Source organism: Balaenoptera acutorostrata, chromosome 8 (assembly GCF_949987535.1).
Source record: "Balaenoptera acutorostrata chromosome 8, mBalAcu1.1, whole genome shotgun sequence".
In the NCBI taxonomy this organism is placed as follows: domain Eukaryota; kingdom Metazoa; phylum Chordata; class Mammalia; order Artiodactyla; family Balaenopteridae; genus Balaenoptera; species Balaenoptera acutorostrata.
The window spans coordinates 79,635,765-79,659,106 of NC_080071.1; the positions used below are offsets into that span (position 1 = coordinate 79,635,765).

At 37.9% G+C, this 23,342-nt stretch overlaps 1 protein-coding gene across 3 annotated transcripts in view; it reads left to right on the forward strand.

Annotated features, from left to right (window-relative positions):
• Positions 1–23,342, forward strand: part of ACSL3 (acyl-CoA synthetase long chain family member 3) — an 80,921-nt gene that overhangs the window by 52,966 nt on the left and 4,613 nt on the right. For all 3 annotated transcript variants that reach the window (XM_057551400.1, XM_057551399.1, XM_057551398.1), the window contains 12 exons: positions 7,620–7,797; positions 9,062–9,171; positions 10,028–10,166; positions 12,119–12,269; positions 13,505–13,628; positions 13,871–13,942; positions 15,225–15,364; positions 16,965–17,137; positions 18,810–18,884; positions 19,952–20,143; positions 21,433–21,547; positions 22,961–23,118. In XM_057551400.1, the coding sequence (XP_057407383.1) occupies positions 7,620–7,797; positions 9,062–9,171; positions 10,028–10,166; positions 12,119–12,269; positions 13,505–13,628; positions 13,871–13,942; positions 15,225–15,364; positions 16,965–17,137; positions 18,810–18,884; positions 19,952–20,143; positions 21,433–21,547; positions 22,961–23,118 (1,627 nt within the window). The remainder of the gene's footprint in view (positions 1–7,619; positions 7,798–9,061; positions 9,172–10,027; positions 10,167–12,118; positions 12,270–13,504; positions 13,629–13,870; positions 13,943–15,224; positions 15,365–16,964; positions 17,138–18,809; positions 18,885–19,951; positions 20,144–21,432; positions 21,548–22,960; positions 23,119–23,342) is intronic.

Sequence of the window (23,342 nt, forward strand, 5' to 3'; positions counted from 1 at the left end):
TCCATTGATTTTGCCACTTACCACACAAATTCCAGTCGTCATCTTTCAAATGTAAAGGAGATGGTACGCAAGTTAATATCAGTAACGCCTAGAAATTAAAAAACATTATTTTAACTCTAGACAACGGAATCTGTATGTGTTCCTAACCTTCAAATGGAGTGATGTTTTATCTTGTGCCTGGAACCATCCGGACTTACACTTGTTGTTCTGGCATTAATAGTGCCCCCTACAGTCGCCAGAGTGATTTGGATAAATCCTATGGTCACTACTTTTAAGGCATTTTCCCTATTTCTTTTGGTGACTTAGTTTTGCCTCACTTAAATGATTTTTTTTTTTTTTTTTTGCTAAATTAAGGTCTAGCTGGGGTTAGTTAATAGCACATTTCGAGAAATTAAAGTCATGTAGTTAAGCATGTTTGATTACTCTTCTCTAGCCTATAGATTATAATTTGCAAAACACTTTATCATAATGGTGTCTGATTTTTGTCATATTTAGTTGCTATTTTTTATGGTGTACCATCCTTGATTCTGTCTTTGCGAGATCTGGTAGTTATAAAAGGTACTGAAAACACTACATTTTTTTTAAAATTAATTAATTAATTAATTTATTTATGGCTGTGTTAGGTCTTCATTTCTGTGCGAGGGCTTTCTCTAGTTGTGGCAAGCGGGGGCCACTCTTCATCGCGGTGCGCGGGGCCTCTCACTATCGCGGCCTCTCTTGTTGCGAAGCACAGGCTCCAGACGCGCAGGCTCAGCAATTGCGGCTCACGGGCCCAGCTGCTCCGTGGCATGTGGGATCTTCCCAGACCAGGGCTCGAACCCGTGTCCCCTGCATTGGCAGGCAGACTCTCAACCACTGCGCCACCAGGGAAGCCCAACACTACATTTTTTAAGTGCTAAAGTTTTCCACTCCTCTGCCTTCTTTTCTGTGCTTTTTGTATCTAAAATAAACATTCATTTTTGTCCTTTGACAATTCCTACTGCTATTTGAATTCAAAGATTGGGTTCTCTTACTTTTAATGTAAGCATATATAACAGAAATCCTGTTTTAGCAGGAAGCTTATTTTTTCTCTAGTATCCTGCACACACTGCAGGGTAGTGTGTGCAGGATACACACACCACATGCATTTTATGGAGCTAGCACTTTCAGTCGTCCAGTACTCACAGCAGCAGACTGGTTCCCAAGTATATAAAAAGGAGAAAAATATGGTGAATATAAAATTCTTTCTTAATTCAGGTATCAGTATAATTAGGACAAAATAAAATCCTAGAGCTATCATAGTTGTTCCTTAAATGTGGCCAGATAATGCAGTGGACACAAGCAAAGTTCTTTTTCTTCTTCTTTTTTTTAAAATTAATTAATTAGGTTGTGCTGGGTCTTAGTTGCAGCACATGGGCTCCGTAGTTCTGGCTCACTGGCTCCTTAGTTGTGGCATGTGAACTCTTAGTTGTGCCATGCCTGTGGGATCTAGTTCCCCGACCAGGGATCAAACGTGGGCCCCCTGCATTGGGAGCACAGAGTCTTAACCACTGCACGACCAGGGAAATCCCAACACAAAGTTCTTATGCCCTGTGCATGGTGTGTGTGTGTGTGTGTGTGTGTGTGTGTGTGTGTGTGTGTGTGTGTGTGAGAGAGAGAGAGAGAGAGAGAGAGAGAGAGAGAGAGAGAGAGAGAGAGGGAGAGAGAGAGTTTGTATGTGGCTCTTTCCTCCCTGTCTTGACCATGGTGCCTTTATATTCATTGTTTATTCAACAAAGAAATATTTGAACTCTAGTAGAAAAGTTAGAAGGTGAGAGAAACCATTTTCAGTTAGCACCCGTTTCTGTCTATACTACATCACTGTCAGGGGGTGTGCCTACCATTGACATTTGCCATTAACTTCGCATTTGTGATTCATCAAACTTTTTTCAGAAGTCTTTAATATAAACTCTGATGTAGAAAACACATATTTTTTCCGTTTGAAATTAGACTCGTTGGGAAAGTACGTTTTGTGTATCACAAACAAAGCAAATATTTTCTGTTAGCCTTACTGGAGAAAGTGTGCTATACCACTGGTTAGCTAAGACTTCAGTTTCTGTTGGTCTGCATTGCAACTGTAGCAGTGGTCTGTAGACTGAATAGGGGGTATCTCCTCTGTGTATTAAACTAGACTGCCCCGCCCTTGGTTTCTTATTTAACGCCCATTGTATTGCAGCAGCAGCTGCTGCTATGGAAGGATGGTGAAAAGGGGACCTTTCACAACCTGCCCTTAAGATGTAAAAGTGGAGTTGCTTAGGCAGTGTGGCCTCTGCTCAGAGTGCTTACTAAGAGTGGAACACATACGTAATCTTGATGGAGTGTATCTTCATTTAATAGTTTCCATAAATGAAGATAATCTTCTATTGGAAAATAAAGCTAGTGATTAGCAATATCTAAAAATTTTCTCCCTGTTTTGGGGGACTGAGCTTTGGGGATTAACCCTAGAGTGTATCTGGCATGGTTGAAACAAAGATACTCAAAGCCTTATTTCAAATGAGTGAACTTTGAAGCTTTGTTTCCATCTTATCCTGAAAGTCTGGTTTGAGCTTCCAAGGGAAGGTGAGTGGAAGATGTGATGGTTCCGCTGTAATTATGCCCAGGATAGTGCGTCCATCAGCTTCACCAAGACAAGTTTCCCGAGGGGCACAAACAGAAGAACAAACGGCGAAGAAACAGAGGTGGCTGTGTTCTCGAGGCTTGGCCAGCTTTTCCAGGACTGTATCCTGCTGTCATTTTAAGTCTTATATGGTTTTATAAAACTGTGGCAGAGTGAAGCGTGTGGAACGTGTGTCAGTAGCTCCTGATTACAGCCTTCCCAGCAGCAAGTGCTTGTGCTGATGTCTTTTGAAATGAATTAACAATGAAATGATCAGTTTCCAGAACGTTTTAAAAATACATGTACCTGAAATAGAACAAAGTTGCAAAGAATAAAAATAACTTTGCAGTGAAACAGAAGACACAAGACCAGCTCAAACATTTAGTGATCTAACTTTCAGAGATACTTTAGGTTTTTTTCTTATATATTTTACACACCTTAGAGAGAAGAAACTAGAAGGAATTATGCAGTCATAGTGCTTAGAAAGAGAAGTTTCACTATGACTGACATTCCTTCTAAATTGATGGAAAAAGATACTAGAAATACTCATTTCTGTTCTTAGGAGTTGACTTAGCTTTCTTTTCCTCTTCCTCATTGCCTACTTTTGTGTTATTTCTCTCTTGAGTCATGTTTTTATCCTATTTGCATATGTGTATGACATTTATTTTTTGACTTATTAGGATATTTACATAATTTATATAAAAAATAATGGCCCATCTCTTGGCCAGAATTTGTGGTTGGTTATTATATTAATACTCTCCCCAGCCAGAATGCTTGGTTTTCCTTTCCATACTTGCTCCTCTCCCTGTCATCCCCCTGTTTGTTAAAGGCACCGCTGTGTACCAGATGGCTCAAGTCAAAAACCAGGAGTCTGATTTTTTTTATTTCCCCCTTACAGCTCCCTCCGCCCCCTCCCTTTTTTTTTTTTTTTTTTTAAATCAGGTCTTCTGCTTCCACTCTTGCCTCTACTATAATCCACTCAAACACAGCAGTTGAAATGATATTTTACAGCTGTTAATCAGGCCACCTTACTCACTTGCCCAGCGACATCTCAACTCCTTTCTATAGTGCAGTTGGAGTGTTGTGATTTAGTACTTAGATTCTGGAATGAATCTGCCTGGGTTCATATCCTAGTCTATCACTTAATAGCTGGGGGATTTGAGCAAGTTATGTTTATTCTGTCTGTGCCTCAGTATTCTCATCTGTAAAATAGGGATAATAATAGTAATTGTCTTAGAGTTATTGTGAGAGTTACTTACAGCATACCTAGCACGTAGTAAACACTAGTAAAGGTTAGCTTCCCTCATCGTCGTCATGGTTATTACCAACTGTCCAGATCTCTTGAATATTTTCACTCTCTCTGGCTCCCTCACAATAATTTGTTTGTAAAGATCTTCATTTGCAGAGGGAAAGGTTAAATGAAGCCAGATGTACTTTGTCGACAGTAGGAACGTATATACTTTTGAGGTATCTCTGTTCTGAATGGTTAAAGTGAAAGTTCTAGTGTTGATAGAGGTTAAACTCAGCTACCTGAAAACTTAACCTTTATAGAATATCTCATTCTTCAGGGCCCTGACTGGTTAAGTATTGTGTGATTTTGTTTTACAGAATGTTCTCTATCTTATCTCCATTTTATTTTTATAGTTTTCTTTTGAGATAAGAGGCCTTCCTCATCAGCGTAATCAAGGTATCTAATTTCATAGGTTCCTGAACAAAGGTAAATTATTAAGTTCCTGTGTCCCAGGCAGTGATAGTCTGAGTGACAGCATTGATATTTACATATGTGTATGTCACACCTGTCACAGAATGAAAATCCAGGCAATTGAACGTGAGAGAGGAAAGTGACTGTAGGGATCGTTTAGCCCCCAGCCAGGTTTACAGATGAGGAAACAGCTCAGACTCCACGGTAGTCGTTCACGTAGCCACCCTAGTCATGCATTTTCCTGACTCTTAGGACAGTCAAACATATGTATGTCTCATGGGTCACAGGTAAGAATATTTAAGAGGTGGTGGCAAAGGATGTATGCGATTGAATGGTGATGACAACAGAGGAAGCCAAGGGAGTTAAATGATCATGTGGATATGGACCTTTAAAAAAAAGCCATCTTTTAAACAAATGAGGCTGCTGGAGGAGAGGTTGAAGACTCCGAGGCCCAGAGTGAATTGAAGTTGTTTCGTTACACCAGTCCGTTCCACACATTTAGCGAATAATCGCTGAGTGCCTACTATATGCTAGTGCCGTCCTAGGCACTAGGAGACAATAATGAACAAGACACACAGATTACTCTTTTCTGGATCTTGTATTTGTATGGGAGGAAGAGAGACAATAAATAATAAGGTAACAGATTTAATAACTATTGTGAAGAGAAAGCTGATTGGAGATCAGTGATAGCCTCTCTGAGTAAGTTATGGCTAAGTGGAGGCCTGAAGGACACGGAGGAGCCAGCTTTGTGAAGATCTGGGTAACGAACCTTCTTTGCAGTGGGACAGGATCGTGCAGTGGCTCTAAAACAGGAATGAGCCCAGCTGGGTGAGGCACTTAGGGAGCAAAGTTCATGACAGCATTCAGACCCTGAGACTGAGTGCCTCCTTAAATTTCGTGCCCTGAGCACCTGTTTTGCCTCATCGTGGGTCCTGCGCTGCCTGTTTGAAGGACAGAAAAGACAAAGTTGTACTTACAGGAAGTGAGTCAGGACAGAGGTTTTGAGATGGGCACAGAGACACTGGCAAAGTCTAGGACCCTTAAGGCTTTGTAGGCCAAGGTAAGGTTTTCCAACTCCATTCCTACTGGAAAGGGAGAACACTTGCAGAGGAGTAAGCTGATTTATGTTTTTCAAAAACTCACTACGGTAAGGAGAAGGGGCTAAAGGGGGATAAGAATGGAAGTTGGCCAGTCAGCATTCGTTAGTTCAGGGGAGAGATGGACTGCATGACAGGTGCAGGTGGAGGGAAGTGGTTGCATTGGGGGAATATCTGTTAGACATCTGAGTTGCACAATCAGGTGGAAAAGTAGGTTGGATGTCCAAGTACGGGTGGTCAGGACGAGAGGTGGAAACTTGGGAAGCTCTTCAAAGCAAAGTCCTAGTGAGTCGAGCTTTTGTCAGGGACACTCCAGCCACTGTGATACCGTGAGGGACTGCAAAGGGTATGGGTACAGGTGTATGTAGGTTATTAAACTTGGTGGTAGGAAGCTAAGGGAGTTTCTGTGTAATTTCTGGTTTCTCAGTGGAGTGTGAGATAGTATCGTCACATGGAAGTGGAGAAGGGAGAGAAAGGGTAGAGGATATTTGAGTAGAGAGAAGGTTTCAGACAGCCATTTCAGAGGGTGAGAAGATGAATGTAGCAGGGAAGCATAATAGGATGGCTGGGTGGTGAGATCTGTGATCCTGGATTTAAAACACCTGGTTGGTGTTTTCCAGCAGTGCTCTACAGTATAGGCAGGGGATAGATGCATGAGCTTAGTCTCAGGTTGGGCTAACCATAGGGACAAAGTGAGGATTTGAAACCTTTTCTAGCACAAGTCAGATAAAATTATGCAGTAGGCAGGGTCCCTTAAATGTAATCTTTATGGGAAAGATCACTCCTAGAAAATTCAGTGGTTTAAAGAATTAAATTCAGATTTTGTTTACACTTGAATTAAACTCGTGACTTGATTTCTTTGCACCATCTTTTATTTGGGTTTACGTATTTGGGTTATATAGCTAATGCTTTTTCAGAACACATATATTCTCTGAAATTTACAAAACTCATTCAGATTCTAGAATCTAGGAGGTAGCTCACGCCTATCTTTGGAGTGTGACATTCTTAATAATGGTAAATCCAGTTCCTACATGTTTCGGCCAAATTCTCATCTGCCTTCTCACCGCCACAGAGCTCCTTTTGAAGCCGTTGGAGCTCCGCGTGCTGAGCATTTCATGGGGGTGCAGAACAGGGTGAGGGTTTGGGACCCACTAAAGTTAAATGAACATTTTAATTTCAGCTGCTTTATCCAACAAAATGAAAATTTACTTCTCAAGTCCGGTTTGGAATAGGGCACTAGAGGGCAGTATTTAACTTTTTCCACTTGTATCTTCATCCAACCTCTGTTTCTAGAAATCTCTTAAATATTATAAGCATTTTTGAAAATGAATATGGTTAGATGGTTTTAAGGCATGAGAGATGTATGTTAATGACACAGCCATGTTTGGAACTGTCTGTATATTTTTGCAGCAAGAACAGCTTTCTGTCTAATCTGTCTATAATTGGGGATTTACGGTCTGATATAAGTTGGAGAAAATTCCTAAAGGTAGTTAAGAGGGGGTTGTTACTAATGTGAGCCTTGATGTCACCTGCACAAATAAAAGTCGAAAGCCCTGCCATGCCAGCGGGCATTCAACAGAGGGACTCTGGAAAATAGTATAACAACTCCCCACCTGGTCGTATAAATAGAGACTTGTTTACTTTGCTTATCCAGAGTTAGTTACAGCAGTTCCAACTGAATGGCCATAAGCATTTCTGTTAGCTTGGGTCTGCCAGGTTCTGTTTGTGAATCATGTTATACTGTCTGATATTGAAATCCAGGAATTCATAAGTAGAGGGAAAGTAAAATGTTGGTATCAGTAGTACTTGACACTAGGCTAAATTATAAACTAACATCTACCTTGTTTAAATAAATGAAGTCTATAAATGAATTATTAATATATGTGCCTTTGGCCAGAAAGTTGACATTTAAGATCCTGTCAAACCTTGAATGATTTTTTAAAAGAAAAACAACCCCCCACCCCCAAATTACAGTTAAAGATTTAGCAAAAGATTTGAGTTGTCATAGAAGATATCACAAAATAGCTAATTTTCAAAATAGACTTTTCACTTGAAACTCACTTTCCAGCTTTTCGTTAGAACAAAGTAGTTTATATACAAACACAACTTTCTGGTTTGTCAAAATTTGGAACACATCCTGGCTTCTTTCTAGAAATTAATATCTTGGTTAATTTGAAAACTATTTGTATGCTTTCTGTTTTATCAGGTTATTCTTGGGAACTATAATTGGCTGTCCTTTGAAGATGTCTTCGTTAGAGCTTTTAATTTCGGAAATGGCTTACAGATATTGGGTCAGAAACCAAAGACCAACATTGCCATCTTCTGTGAAACCAGGGCTGAATGGATGATTGCTGCACAGGCCTGCTTCATGTATAATTTTCAGCGTACGTGGACTTTCTTATCTGCTCAAAGCGTGGACCTAATGTTGTGGGAGAGATGATACTCACTTTTTATTATAAATATTTACTCGCAAGAGATTAAAATTCTGATATTAATTTCTACCTTGTATCTAATCAGTGGATAACTCTTTGTTATCACTTAGAATTATTGATCTATTTTGGAAAAGGAACCAGTCGTGGAACAAATTAAACAGTGTAGTAAGGGGACTTGAACCTGTTCAGAGGGGACTTTCTGGGTGTGGGGAGCTAGATCTATACCTGTGGGTCATTGCTCTGCTACCCCCTCTCAGAATTTTCTTTTGAAGTTAGTGTCATCTTGTTATGCCACTTCTGTCAGTAACAGCTGGTCTCTAAAACACTTCCAATACTCAAACCTAGCTGCTCTGTTAAATGATAATTTTTATGTTGTAACTATAACACAACCTGTGGAAGTTGTGATGCTTCAGTCTGTGAGGTAGTCCTGGAGGCTTAGTTCAGAGGTCTTGGTGCCAAATATGATGCAAAATATGGACATTGCTTATCCTTCAGATGAAACAGAAAAGATACTTTTATCAGATTTCTTGCTGTAAATGCCTCCGCTGTTTTTTTTTGTTTGTTTGTTTTTAAACTGGCATACCTTTTTGTTGTCACAGGTTTGGGTTTACAGTATGTTTCTTTTAAGAAGCTTTAATTATCTCTTAAAGTGACTTTAAGTCTAACTTTTTTGAATTAAGGAGAAAGCAAATAAAAATTATCTTCCTCCTCATCATTATTTAATTTCGACATTTCTAAGAATGTCTTTCTTTAGATTTTTCTACTTTAGCATGAGCAGTATTACCACTTGTTCATGCTATATTCTTAACAAGTAATATCTTAAATATGACATTCAGCGTGTTATCTTATTGGTATATTTTTCTTATTTTAGTATCAAGTAGTTAACAACTAAGACTGTGACATTTTAGAAGTCAAATGTAATTCCTTTCAACATGACAATCTCAGAATAGCATCTATAGGTAAAACAAAATAAAATAAAAAAATTTTAAATTTTAAAATATTGCAATTTTGGGGGGAAGTTACAGAAGGGTGAGTAGGCATAATGTTAGTTAATATATTAAAATAATTTAGAAAAACAGCATGATTAGATCATAGACTGTGGATCTAACAATTTAGGGTTTAGTATGCTCCATCCACGGTCAGAGGCTTTATTTAATTCCTTTTAGTATTTCCATGAAATGTCCAAATGTTTGACTTGCCCTTCTTTTCCCTGTAGTTGTTACGTTGTATGCTACTCTAGGGGGTCCAGCGATTGTTCATGGATTAAATGAAACAGAGGTGACAAACATCATTACTAGTAAAGAACTCTTACAAACAAAGTTGAAGGTGAGAACTAGTTTTCTAATAACTCTTCCATACTTTAGTATTTTCAGTGTCATGAGCTCATCATTCTTTTATGATCTTTAAAATCCTTAATATCTCTGTAAACTTTGTGGGACTATCATACTTTATTCTTCTCCGTTAGAAAAGAAAAAGTGGATTTCATATATATTTGTGTATAAGTAGCATAGAGAGCTACAAATTAATTGTTAATGTGTCCATGTCAAAGGTGAAGGGATTACAACTTTATTGTGCTCATCTATTTTCTAGTCTGTTTTCAATAAATTTGTAATTTTTAAGGGTTATTTTTAAACTAGTAATTCACTTGGTTCTGAAGCATTTGAGTCATTACAAGTTTCAGAATTTTTTAAAGGGAAGAAAAAGACTTTACAAAACTACAGGAGAAGGGTTTCTTTCGTCTCTAGACAACTCTGTGAAAACAATAATATCTGTTTTTTTTTTTTTTAATCCAAGTTTATAAGAGAATTCCCTTCCTCTCCCCCTGTATCTTTATTTGCCTCTTAAAAGCATGAGGAATGTTCGGCTACCCTGTAGTTCAGGCAGTGTGTGTTTACATGCCCATTTTTGTCAGGAACTGACTTTATTGATTAAGATTTTACCAAAGAACAAGGGTACACACAGTAAATATAATGTAATAAAACAGTAACTTATATTTCAGACCAGTAGTTCTCCATCTGAAAAAAGGGGTATTCATACCAGTACACCCCACCCTTGCTTTTTTGAGGCAAGAAATTAACAGTTTGCTGAACGTGGTAAGCTGCTTTTCTTGTGTCCTGGACTATTTGCCAAGCTATTCAATGAAGAGTAATGAAGAATACAACGAATGCTTGTGTTTTCCCAGGATATAGTTTCTCTAGTCCCATGCCTGCGACACGTCATCACCGTGGACGGTAAGCCGCCGGCCTGGTCTGAGTTCCCCAAGGGCGTCGTCGTGCACACCATGGCAGCAGTGCAGGCGCTGGGAGCCAAGGCCAGCGCGGGTATGTGGCAGTTTCCCAGTTCCTCATGTATGTTCTGCAGTGACCGTATTCTCCAGAAGTGCTCCAGATATTTGATTCTAAAGTTAGATCAGGTGACAAACTAGTTTCCTAGGCCATCACTTTGGGAAGAAAGGCCACCCTAGGTATACTGTCATCTACCCTTTAAAAAAAAAAGCTTAAGGAAAAACATGAACATTAATTTATTAAAATGTTCTAAAAGTAGTATTTGTTTGAAGTTAATTTAAAATACTTTTTACATTATACAGTTTTCCCGTTTCCCTTTTTCTCTTTGGTTTAAAGTTAGTCTTTAAACCAAATAACAAATAATGCCATTATTTGTCTAAACAAATAATGCCATTAAACTTGCCCTATGTGAATTATCTGTAAGTATTAACAGATATGTAAAGTGTCTAAACCTGCATCCCTCCTTTTACTTTCTGCTCCAGCTGTGTTGTTTCCAGAAGGGGACATCTTTCTGTCCTCCAACTAGCACACACAGGCATGGTAACTGGGAATTCCCACTCTCAAATAAGTGTCAGAAAATGTTAGAGAATATATTGATGTTTAAGGATATCACAAAAGCTGTTAGGATGGTGGGACTGTACTTCCTTTATAGTTGGAAACATAGTGATGAATTAGATGTAAACATTCACTCAGCTTGGGAATGGGGTTATGCTGAGGTTAATTTTGGACATGTTGAATTTACGTGCTGGTGAGACATTCAAATGTAGCTTTGTAGTGGGGAGTGGCCTATACAAATCTAGTACGCTGGAGTTTAATTTGGAGTTAAAGGATTTAGAAGCTAGAGACAGATTTTAATTGAAGCTGTGAGAGTAGGTGAGGTCACCCACAGAGAATGGTACCTCCAAAGGCCACCAAGAATTGGTCAGAGAAGGAGGAAGAAGACACGCAGCGTGTGGTTCGTGGGAGCTGAGTGAAAGGAGCCCCTCAGTGAGGCAGGAGTCTTCAGCAGGACCAGGTGCACTGCAGGAGGCCGATGATGCAGGGATTGCAGAAGCACCATTGGACTTCTTAGCCAGTGTCGCTTCAGAGAGAGCAGCTTCTAAGTGCTGGTGGCAGAGGAGAACAGTGCCATGGGATGAAGGAGTGAATGGCGGATTAGGAAGCAAGAACTTGAATGATAACCATTGTCAAGAAGTATATCTTGACAGGTAGGAGAGAAAGAGTTCACTTGGGAACATGTTTAAAATGTTTTCCTCATTTATTTAAGAAGACCACATCGAGGGTAGTTCCAAGATTAATTCCGGCAGATCACCAGTGCTATCCGTGGCCTACTTCTCTTAGTCTTTCTTACTGTGTCACCTCTGTAGGATGTTGGCTGCTGTTCTTAGGCTTGTGCAAATGAGGGACATTGTCTTTTAATCCAGGATTCCGAGTATCGCCATGTTAGTAACTTCACCGCTCTGAAGCAGAGAACATTTTTTAGCAAACGTCTAGGTACCCTAGTCTAACCACCCTTATTTCTTAGTTGAGTTGCTGGAATAGCCTTTTGTCTCCCTATACCTCCTTCCTTTCCTTTAGTTAGGTAGCCACACAGTAGCTAAAGTGGTCCTTGTCACAGGTGATGACAAGCCTCTGTTCAAAGTAACATTGCTTTCCACCCAGGGTGAAATCCAAAGTCCTTCGCATGGCCTCTGAGGCTGCATGATACGGTGCTGGCGGCTACTTCATCTTCATTTCCTGCCACTTTTCCTAACATCTTCTCACCTTGCCCTGCTTTATTTTTCTTCATAGCTCTTCTAACATAGATTTGTTTATGTCTGTCCCAATAGCATATGTCTCTTATGTGCAGGGACTTGATCTGTTTTGTTGAGCTTGTATGAACCCAATTAATAGTTGTTAACTCAGTTAGACAAATAGATGATTATGAAAAAGTTGGTGATACAGCTAAATTTCTCAGAAGTATGTGTGTTTTTTCTTCTCCAATACAGAAAACAAACCTCATAGCAAACCAGTGCCCTCAGATATTGCAGTAATCATGTACACAAGTGGATCCACAGGACTTCCAAAGGGGGTCATGATCTCCCATAGTAACCTTATTGCTGGTATAACTGGGATGGCGGAAAGGATTCCAGAACTGGGGTATGTCATAGTAAATAAATTTGGGTTAGCCCAGTATTTATGTCTGTTGTTACATTAATGTTTGTGTCATTTATTAGTATACGGTTAAATTAGTCCTTCAGAGTCTGTTTACAGTAGGTATTTCTTCAAGAAAAGGACATGAAAATTACAAAATAGTTATAGTTGGGGGTTTTAAAGTATAGTTGATAGACATCATTGTTAATATTTACTTGTTACTTTAAAAGTGCAAACTTTAACTGACTTAAATGTCCTTTAAATTATTTTAATCAGTTGCTGTTGTTACCTTCATAGTCATTTTTATACCTAAATATTATAATTCAAGTGAACAAATAATATATCCAATAAATGCTTATTGAGCTTCTGTATTCAGTCTCTGATTTTTCTTTTTAAGACACATTCCAGTAGTATTGGGGGAGAGTGGGTATACTGGGATGGGAAAGAGACCAATGGAGGAAACCAGACGGGAGCGAATTTTAGGGGTGGTAAAGCTAGCATTCCCAGAGATGGAATCAATATTGTGATGACTGATCTAGCGCAGTGGTTGGATATTTTTGTTGCCTTTATGCACAGAAATTATACACACACATGTTACTGTGGAATTGAATTTAGGAATGGAGAGAGAAATTTTTCTTGTGTGTGCATAACTTTCAGAAAAAAAACTAAGAGCAACTAATTCCTTCTGGGAATGGGAGCAGTTCTTGAAATATATGGATATGTATACATATACATTTTATTACGTAAGGTACAATTTAACTCTTAGAACAAGAATCTCATCCTGAGATTCCTGACAGACGGTTGTGGATCCTATTTGAACTCTCCTGTTTGATAGCCCATTAGCTTTAAAGACCATTTCCTCCTTGGGGGAATTTCTTCTGTCCTTCAAAAGAACCCTCATTTTCTTTTTCCCCCCTCCAAGCCCGTATTTCTTCTGTCCTGGCACTTTGCTTCTGCAGCACTCACAGTTAGTGAGTGCCTTCCAGGAGGACCTGGAAACAGGAGCCACTTCCTTGGAGTGTCTGCCTCCTCAGCTTTAGGTTGAGCTGTACTATAGTTCTTTTCCCTGACACCCTCAGTGTCTGTCTCTGTCTGTCTGTCTGTCTCTCTTCTCACACACATAGGCACGCACGCGCATGCACACACAGAGAGCCCAGACTGAGCCCTGAGGGTAAAGCTCGCTCCCATTTTCACAGAAACAGCGCCTGACTGTTGCTTCCTGTATCTCCCTTTGCTTTTAGGGAGAAAGATGTTTACATCGGATATCTGCCTCTGGCCCATGTGTTAGAATTAAGTGCCGAGCTTGTTTGTCTTTCTCATGGATGCTGCATTGGCTACTCTTCACCACAGACTTTAGCAGATCAGGTAAATTAAATTCTGTGATTTGAGATACTAAAAAAATCATAATTACCTTTAACACAATTTTCATTCAGTATGACAGTATACTGTAAGGCTGACAGTTAATCATTCTAAAGGAACTTGCCTTTTAAGTGCTATTTAGAATATAAGTGAATTAAAATGATGAATTTGTAATGTGTTTTTTTAAGAGTTTCATTGAATTTTTAAAATAAGGATCACTTTACATAGATAACTTTTTCTCTCTGTAGTCTTCAAAAATAAAAAAAGGAAGCAAAGGAGATACATCCATATTGAAACCAACACTGATGGCAGCTGTCCCGGTAAGAATTGACCATTAATCAACATTGCCTGCTAAAAAAGCATCTACAGAAAGTAAATGCTAGTAGAAAAGATATTGTTGACAAAGTAGTTTATGTAGGATTTATTCCTTATTCATTATCTATGTTACCTTGAGCTCTACAGTATTTATTTGATCTTGTTTTATCTTTTTTTTTCTTGTTTATTAAACAATCAACTTAGTTTCAGCTTCGATATATTATCAGTGCCTTTCCCTAAATAGCTTCTTGCTCAAATCATTTTTGTGATATCTGTTTGCTATTGGTAGAAACCTGAAGCCCAGCAGGAGATAGGAGAAAAAGTTTGAGATCACCTCCTTCTAAGCAAATCATATCTCCCGAGTCCTTGGGGAGAGTCTGGCCTAGACACCAAAAAAAAGGGACAGAGAAGTTGGTGCAACTTTGAATTACCCTAGCAGCACTGTGCATCTTAATTTAATACCAGGCATAGGGAGGGGCCTGGGAATAAGAGCAGTAGAAATGGGATAGCAATGATTTTCTGCTCCCTTAATGTAAATTTTACGAGGCTTTCTGATTTTGTTTGCAAGTGTTGGGAATTATAATTGGATACTGAGTGTTCACATTCAAGCATAATTACGTAGTTATTCCAAAGTCAAATATAAATGACCAGTAATTTTGGAGTTTCATTAGGTATGTAGTTTCCTTAGTACTATATTTCTTTAAATTTTTGGTTCACATAAATATTAAATACAATTTAAAATTGTAGAGAGAAACTATTTCAAGTCATTAAAGTATACGTCATAGGAATAGGCATAGCAAGCAAAACACAGTGCAGACAAGGAAATTTTTCATGGGTGCAGCATTAAAAATCAAACAAACAACCAAAATAACCCCATGGTCTTTTTGTGAGCAAAGAATGTAGTACTTTATATCTTTATAAGATAGAATGGTTTTTAAAATTCTCTTAATTTTATATAGTTGTTCATTTATTTAGTGAGTTTAGTTTTTAGTTCAGAATAAATAAGAGCAAAGCAGTATAAAGAATCAATAATGGCATATTACTGCCCTAAGGTTTTTAATATCTCCCTGCCCCCCCTTTTCTTTTTTTTACTACTCATGAGCATCTATTAAACATTACAGAAATCTCATTTTTAAACAAATTGTGGCTCTATTTTAAAAGTTTATTCTTGACAGAATGTGTCTTTTAAAATGCCTCTATTGATGGAAATAGTAATCTGATGTTAAGATTTTATATAAGGTAGCTGATAGCATTATTGACTGTATTAACTCATTTTTATACATCTAGGAAATCATGGATCGGATCTACAAAAATGTCATGAATAAAGTGAATGAAATGAGTAATTTTCAACGCACTCTGTTTATTCTTGCCTATAATTACAAAATGGAACAGATTTCAAAAGGGCATGGTACTCCGCTGTGTGATAGGTAAGTAAAGGCTCTCCCTCTCCTTGATAATTTGATCATTTTATTCACATTAATAGTCCAATTAATTGAGATAGTTATAAGAAAAAATTATCTTAAAAAGTCAAAGGGACTAAAAAAAATCCATCTTGCATAAGAATATGAGCAATTAAAAAAGATTGCAATGTTATTCGAAAAAAATTTTCACTAAAAATTTTACTGTGTTAAAGGTGTGCTTATGTCTCCTGTGGACACTTATATGATTTTAATTATTTTGAGAAGTAGTTTCTCTTTGCTTTTATATCTATTTCAATATGAATATAAAATGGCAACCAAATATGATTAAATGTTTTGTGTTTAAAGTGTTAAATGAGTTTTACCACACACCTGTCCCCCCTCCCCGCCATGGCACTAATAGAATAAGTAGAATTAACTATAAAATAGTTTAGAAATTAGAAAATAAAAGTACGACATTCAAATTATTTTTTATGGGAATGTTAATGTAGTTTTCAGATGTGTTTCACATTATTTAAAACTTTATAATTTTTTTCCTGCCTTTTACTTATATCTCCAGTGAGATACAGAATTGCTTTGTAAAGCCTATTTACATATATATATATATATATATAGATAGATAGATAGATAGATAGATATATGTATTTTTTAATGATTGCCTCTTGGTCTTTTTTCAAAGTTATTAAAATACAAAACAAAACCCTTCCCCCCTTTTCATCTAGGTGGTAAGCAATCTTTTTAATTAGTGTATTTTCAGAAACATTTCAATTAGATGTTTGAATTGTTTCTTTTTTTAATTTACCAGATACTTCAACTTGAATTAGTGAAATTTTAAAGAGTTAAATTGCTGTATACAAATACGTATACATTTCTAATGAAGTAAGCGAAAGCAAAAAAATAATTTACTTTTCATATTAAATTTTATGAAGATACAATAGGATTATTCAGTATTAATATAATATGTATTATATAATGATATAAAACTAATTGCTCTGGCCATAAGCACGGGTTTTCCATTACTATATAAAATTAAACGTGACAATTTTGAATTCAAATATTACTTGAAGTTCTCAAGAGAAAATCACATGTTCTTGGTTGAATAAACTTGGTTGAATAAACATTTAGATTTAAGTAGTGGGTCAAGAGAGTCTCTTAAATTGGCTTTGTGGCCTTGGATAAGATACTTAATCTCAACATCTCATATAGGTGTACCTCGTTTTATTGCACTTTGCTTTATTGCGTTTCACAGTTACTGTGTTTTTACAAGTGGAAGGTTTGTGGCAACCCTGTATTGTCAGATGGTTAGCATTTGTTAACATAAAGTATTTTTTAATTAAGGTACGTACATTGCTTTTTAGACGTAATGCTATTGTAAACTTAATAGACTATAGTATAGTATAAACATAATTTTTGTATGCACCAGGAGACCAAAAAATTCACATGACTATTGCAATATTCACTGTATTGCGGTGCTCTGGAACTGAACTCTAAATATCTTCACGGTGTACCTGTGTATCAGAATTGGAAGATTAGTCTAAATGATTTGGAAAATCCCATTCAGCTTTAAAATTCTGTGATTATCTGATTGATTTTTTTTTTTTTTTTTTAGCTTTATTTTCCGGAAAGTTCGGAGCTTGCTAGGTGGAAATATTCGGCTTCTCTTGTGTGGAGGTGCTCCACTTTCTGCAACCACACAGAGATTCATGAACATCTGTTTTTGCTGTCCTGTCGGTCAGGGATATGGACTCACTGAATCTTGCGGGGCTGGAACAATTACAGAAGGTTAGTGTTATCTACAAAGTGGTGTGTCCAACAGAGGCTGGGGTGCAACTCCAGGCACTTTTTAGTATGGGTTGTTTTTTGCAGATATATAGAAGAGCAGTTAAAATATTTGTGTAAATCCTAAGTAGTGTGATTATTGATATCAGTTTTTAGAATGTATTAGGTGTATCTAATTGTCAATAATTCATCTAGAGGAGTTTTCGAGTTAAAACTATGATATGTAGTATTAAAAACTCCTTAGCTTTCTAGAAAAGAAGTTTTCGTCACAAGCATTGGCTGTATTGTTTACATTTATCATCTTATATCAGTTTTTAAATTTCTTTTTATGTAGAAAAATTAATGTGTATTTTCTGGTTGTTTAGGTATGTTTATTAAGGCTCAAATTGAGAAATATTTATTGGGGTGGGTGGTCTGTGTTAAGTGCAACGAGGAACTAGATTCCGGTCTAGAGAATCTGATTTCCGGAGTTTATCATGGTGACGAGGTTGAGGGGGCAGTCCATTACCTGAGCGGTGCCCAGATGACTCCCCTAGTGCCTCATATGCCCTTTTGTGGAAGAAAGTTACTTTGTTCTCCAGTCCTAGATAAAACTATGCTTCTCCTTTGTATTTTCTAGATACTGATAGACACTAAACCTCTTCACTTTTCATTTTCCCTTATTTACCTTGAGCTCTTTTGTGCACCATTCTTATGCCAGGTTTATCCTGCATTACTTCTGTATTTACCAGTTTTCAGTTACGTTCTCTGTATTTTATATATTTTTGGAAGCTGCTTCTAAGTCTTGTTTTGCACAAAATAGACAAGCAATCTTAAAAACATGCATATACGGTTCCTGAAGAGCCTTAATTTCTTCCATTTTTAAGGTTTCCATTGGATGTGTGATTAATCAGTTACGGTTTATGTTGTAAATAAGTCTGTAAAGTATTAAATATCAACCTTTCATTTCTGATATTTGAATGCTCTTTGAAGAGGAAACATAATGCAGTAGTAGTTCGTAATAGTGGTGGGTTCTTTCCCAGATCCTTGAAAGTTAACAATCTTAATCTCCAGCGTGATCTCTGAACTCTTATTATATGAGTTTATGAAAAAATAGGGTGTGATAGTATAAGCTGATGTGAGGGAAGCTTCAGAGATCTCAGTTTGAAATAGTGGTACATGGGAGAAGATGGGAGAGGTTGTTTGTACTGCAGAGCTGTTAAGTCTAGTAAGAAAGTGGAATAGGTGTAAACCATTGTGTTCCTTTATCCTTTAAGATAGAGAAGACAAACTCATGAGCCAGGCAGCTACTTAAATGCGTGAAGTGTGGGCCCTGGTGTAAGAAAATGTGATGGTAAGGGATCTGGGGAAACTGGAGCAGGCCTGCTTCGTCTGATAGGGGCTACAGTTGTTGCTGTGCTGGAAATGTGGGCCCATTGTTCTTGGAGATTCCATACTCTTTTGTAAAATGTTTTGATTTTTAAATGTCTATAACCAGTTCGGATAAAAAAAAAAAAAAACCAAAACACTTCAGTATGGGCTACACAGCTTGCTTCACCAATGTGCTACTTCTGCATTTAAGGGTTCTCTGGGGATATCTAAGGTTTGGGATAAATCACTGGTTTTTTGTAGTTTAAAAAAATGAAGCAATTTATTAACTACTGTAATCAAATACTTTTTCTTATTTGCATTTTAGTGTGGGACTACAATACTGGCAGAGTGGGAGCACCGTTAGTTTGCTGTGAAATCAAATTAAAGAACTGGGAGGAAGGTAATAACCTCTTTTAACCACAGAGCATTAATTTGTATAATATTAAACTTTAGAATTGTGCTTCATTTCCTTCCTTACTTTAGAGTGTAAAATCACCCACAAGTGCTCACTTTTGTCCTTTATAATAGAAATATTTTATCTAGAGCTATATGAATGCATTTATTTTGCTTATTTCAAAGATGATTTCGAAGAATTATAATTGTTTTTATTTGCTTATTTTATTACATAAATGCAAATAAGAATTATGGGAAAAACTTGAGAAATGTGCTAAATAAATAATGCCCATAAATTACAAATGATCATATTTTGTAGAAACAAAATCATATAATTCATTCTGTGAAACTGAAGATTTTTACCTGTTTTTTCTTTTTTCTTTCTCTTCTCCGAGGGCTTCAACCCAAAATTATCAGAAGGAAATTTTTACTATAATTACATGAAAATCTATTGCTCATGCCATTTAAATACTAGTTACTTTTTAAAAATTTTATATGACCCTATTAACATGTACATATTATCTATGATTTGTTTGGGTGCACCTTTTATGCAAAGAGATTCTAAGGCTTGGGTGTCATTTTTCAGCTATCTTTTAGCAGAACTAGTGAAAATGTTTAATAAGCTTAAACTTGGAACCATTCTGAAATTATCTGTAAGGAATAAATCTTCTAAATATATAGTAATTTGATTTTATACAGAGATTTATTCTCAAAATGCACGATTTAACACTTTTATCAGTTATTAGTATGATATTTAAGAATCTCTACAGAATCCTTAAAGGAATTGACCTGTGTCATCCATATGTAATTATTTTATACAATAGATGTTGGATTTTCGAGTTTAATTTTTTTCTTGGAATAGTAGTTTGAAAGCAGAAGTGCTTAGGGTTAAGCAGCTGAAACTTTGCAACTAGTTTTATGTTGATGAATTTTGTTCGTAGTGCCTGCCGTATTTCCTTTGGGAAACCCTGACTGGATCAAAATCAGGTGTCCCTATTTAGAAACTAATAGTTTCAAATATGCACGCAGGGATAAAAATGTTGAATTAACTCTAAATTATTCTATGTTTGTTAGGTGGATACTTTAATACTGATAAACCACATCCTAGGGGTGAAATTATTATTGGTGGCCAAAATGTGACAATGGGATACTACAAAAATGAAGCAAAAACGAAAGCTGATTTTTTTGAAGATGAAAATGGACAGAGGTGGCTGTGTACTGGAGATATCGGAGAGTTTGACCCTGATGGTTGTTTGAAGATTATTGGTAAGCGAACTAATGCTCTTTTTCTTTAAGTGGATGTTTCCAAAATAGCTTTTCAAAAGAGAGACTATATATTTAGAGAAGCTGTTTAATAGTGTAAGAATTCATCTTTATGTAGTGTTGGTATGGTCTCTGCATTACCCCTGGAATATAAAAATGTACAATAGGGACTCTGTGGAATTTATAAGGCTTGACATATTATGAGGTCTCAAGGTCTGTTCAACAGCAGTGGTATTTTTAATTACTACTAGATAATCCTTAAAGAGTCCCGTTCTTAATAGGGAATATTCATTTTTGTGAATTCTTTGCTATCTAGAGGTTACTAGCGCTCTTTTCCTGTCGGAACCATGTCCTTCCCTTGCCTGTGAGAGCTAAGGAAGGCCTGGCAGCTCAGTGCTAGGACCTGTGGGTGAAAATCCCTTCCTTGCTTCTCCTCTTAGGTGCTTTCTCTCAGTTAGTGGCACTTCTATCCCAGTCGTGCCATCTAGACACTGGCAGGAGATGAGAACCTCTTCAGTCAGCTCCCCATATCTGATCCATAGCCCACTGCTTTACCTTATAAAAATATGCCTCAAGATCATTCTTTTCTGTCTGTCCCTCTTTCTGTGATCGCAGGTCAGGCCTGCACCTTCTGTCACCCTATTGCAAGAAATTCCTTTCTGTTGCTATGCTCACCCCTGCTGAATGCACCCTCTCGCTGCCACCACGTGATAACTAAACCCCCACCTCACTGGCTGCTTTCCTGCTGAAACCCTTTCCTCCTCCTGTATGCTGCAGTGATTCAGGCTGGCACGGCTCTCTTCTTTGCCAGTGTTCTTCCCTGGGCTACGGCTCAGTCTTCCCTCAAGACGCCGCTCAGGCCTCACTTGCGGGAATTCTTTGAAAATCAGCAGGTTGGAGAGTCCTAACACCTAGTACTACCGTATCGTATTAAAGTGATGTTTTTTCGTCCTGCTTCTCTCTTCAGATAGAACGTGAGCTTTCAGATGGCATTGAGTATATTCTTGACCTTTCTGGTATTAATGTATACCAGGAACATAATCTGTTTAGCAGAACATGCCTGAAGCCCTGATGATGGGGTCCCTTAATCAGAAGCTAATTCTTTAAAAGAATATATTTAGTAGTACAAAAATAAGGGCCTAATTTTATATGTGTTTTTAATTTTAGCATAACTACCATAGTGAACTTAATTGATAGCAGATTACTTAGGGAATGGCCAATATTTCTATGTATTAAAGGTATAATAATATTGTCCTCCAATGTGCCCCCCTCCCGGCCTTGTTTTTGCGCAGATCGTAAAAAGGACCTTGTAAAACTACAGGCAGGAGAATATGTTTCTCTCGGGAAAGTAGAGGCAGCTTTGAAGAATCTCTCACTAATAGATAACATTTGTGCATATGCAAACAGGTAAGAAAGTAGAATTTATGCTACTTTTACTTAAAACATTTGGTGTGCTGTTGGCATTTCCTTTCTATGCCGGCCTTCTTTGTAAAATTATACCAAGAACTCTTCCTTCTTATCCACTGTCTCTGGGAGCGGCCTGTTCTCATTACAGCCACTAGCTGATTCTTTCCTTGTGATGCTGCTCTCCTTCTCTTCCTCTGTCCCTGTTTTCTGTTTTCCATCTCAGTGCAGTGTTCTGTGTGATAGGAAGGGGAAGGAAATAAAACCCTCCTTCGTGCTGCCTTGGTACCCCTAGCCACCTGTCCCTCCGCACAGGGAGGCGTCCCACAACCAGTCCAGCGGGGAGGCGAGTGAAGCAGGAAGTCGGGGGTGGGGTCAGAGCAGTGCTCTGCTCAGTTCTTACTGCCCCCTGTCAGTTTGAGCCTGCTTGGGACCCTAGCCAGGTGTGGGCTTCCATTCCCCCTTAAGCCATGTTAAGCTGTGGCTTAATACATAGCATCTCGAGCCCCTGATGATATAGAGGCAGCTGGGAAGGAGAGTTTAAAGTTAAAATCCCAGAAATGCAGTCTTGGGAAATGTGTTGGAATTTCAGATGGGCACCCTGATTACATTTTTTCATACCAGTATTGCATGTGGCAATCATTCTCCAGGGTTAATGATCGGATATTTTGTGGCCAGCCTGGGACCCTTAATTACTACAGCAGTTGACATAATGCTTATTATGAAAAGATAAAATCTGGTGTTAGGAGAACCAATTTAGAAATAGACTTTGAGGTACAGCCCACTTTAAAGATTTACTACATTGATTTATAAATGATTCTGCCCTTTGTTAGTCATGAAGTGTTTTCTTTAGTGACGCTACAGTTCTGGATTTTCATATGTGATATTAACCAGAACTGACCTTCTCCTGATGCTGCTGCCGTTTCTTCAGGTTGCTGCCTTCAGCGAGCATACACTCAAGAGTTCCTCTAGAACACAAATTCCCATGATAACAAAGGAGAAAATATGTATAATCACGTTACTTTGATTTGTTGCCAAATTTTTTTAGAAACAGTTTCATATCTACATTAGCTTTCAGTTTTGTTTAATCTGTTGATGTGAATTACTGATTTTTTAAGGATGAATTTTCTGATTTTGTAATTTTCTTTTTTAAAAGCATAATTCATAGCAGTTATACGTATACATAGTTGAAATTTATCATGCAATGTCAGGTTCAGGTTTATTTAGCAGTGAATTCTGCCAGAGCACCGCAGCGCGTTATGAATCAGACAGCAGGCTTGGCGGTACCAGATACGCCCTCGTGCGTGTTGCTTGGGATGGTGAAGAGCTGATCGCTGAATGTCAGCGTAGCCAGTTAACCGCAGTTAACGCGGTGTACGCCGTGTGGTGCCTTAACCAAGTTGCCCTTCATTTCAGTTATCATTCTTATGTCATTGGATTTGTTGTGCCGAATCAAAAGGAGCTAACGGAACTAGCACGAAAGAGGGGACTTCGAGGGACCTGGGAGGAGCTGTGTAACAGCTGCGAAATGGAGAATGAGGTGCTCAAAGTGCTCTCGGAAGCTGCTGTTTCAGGTGAGAGAGTGTTGGGCTGATTCCGAGAACTGAGGTGGGAAGAGGCTACTTAAGCTTGCTTATCCTGTTTTTGCTACAAGGGCTTAGGTTACATTTCCTGCTCAGAAACCAGTCATATTTTCCCACCATTAGTAGGGAGAAGAACGCACTTATCAGTCCCCCACTGAAGCCCCTTTAGGGACACACAAATCATCCACGCCCACCACTGATGGACATGTTCCAGG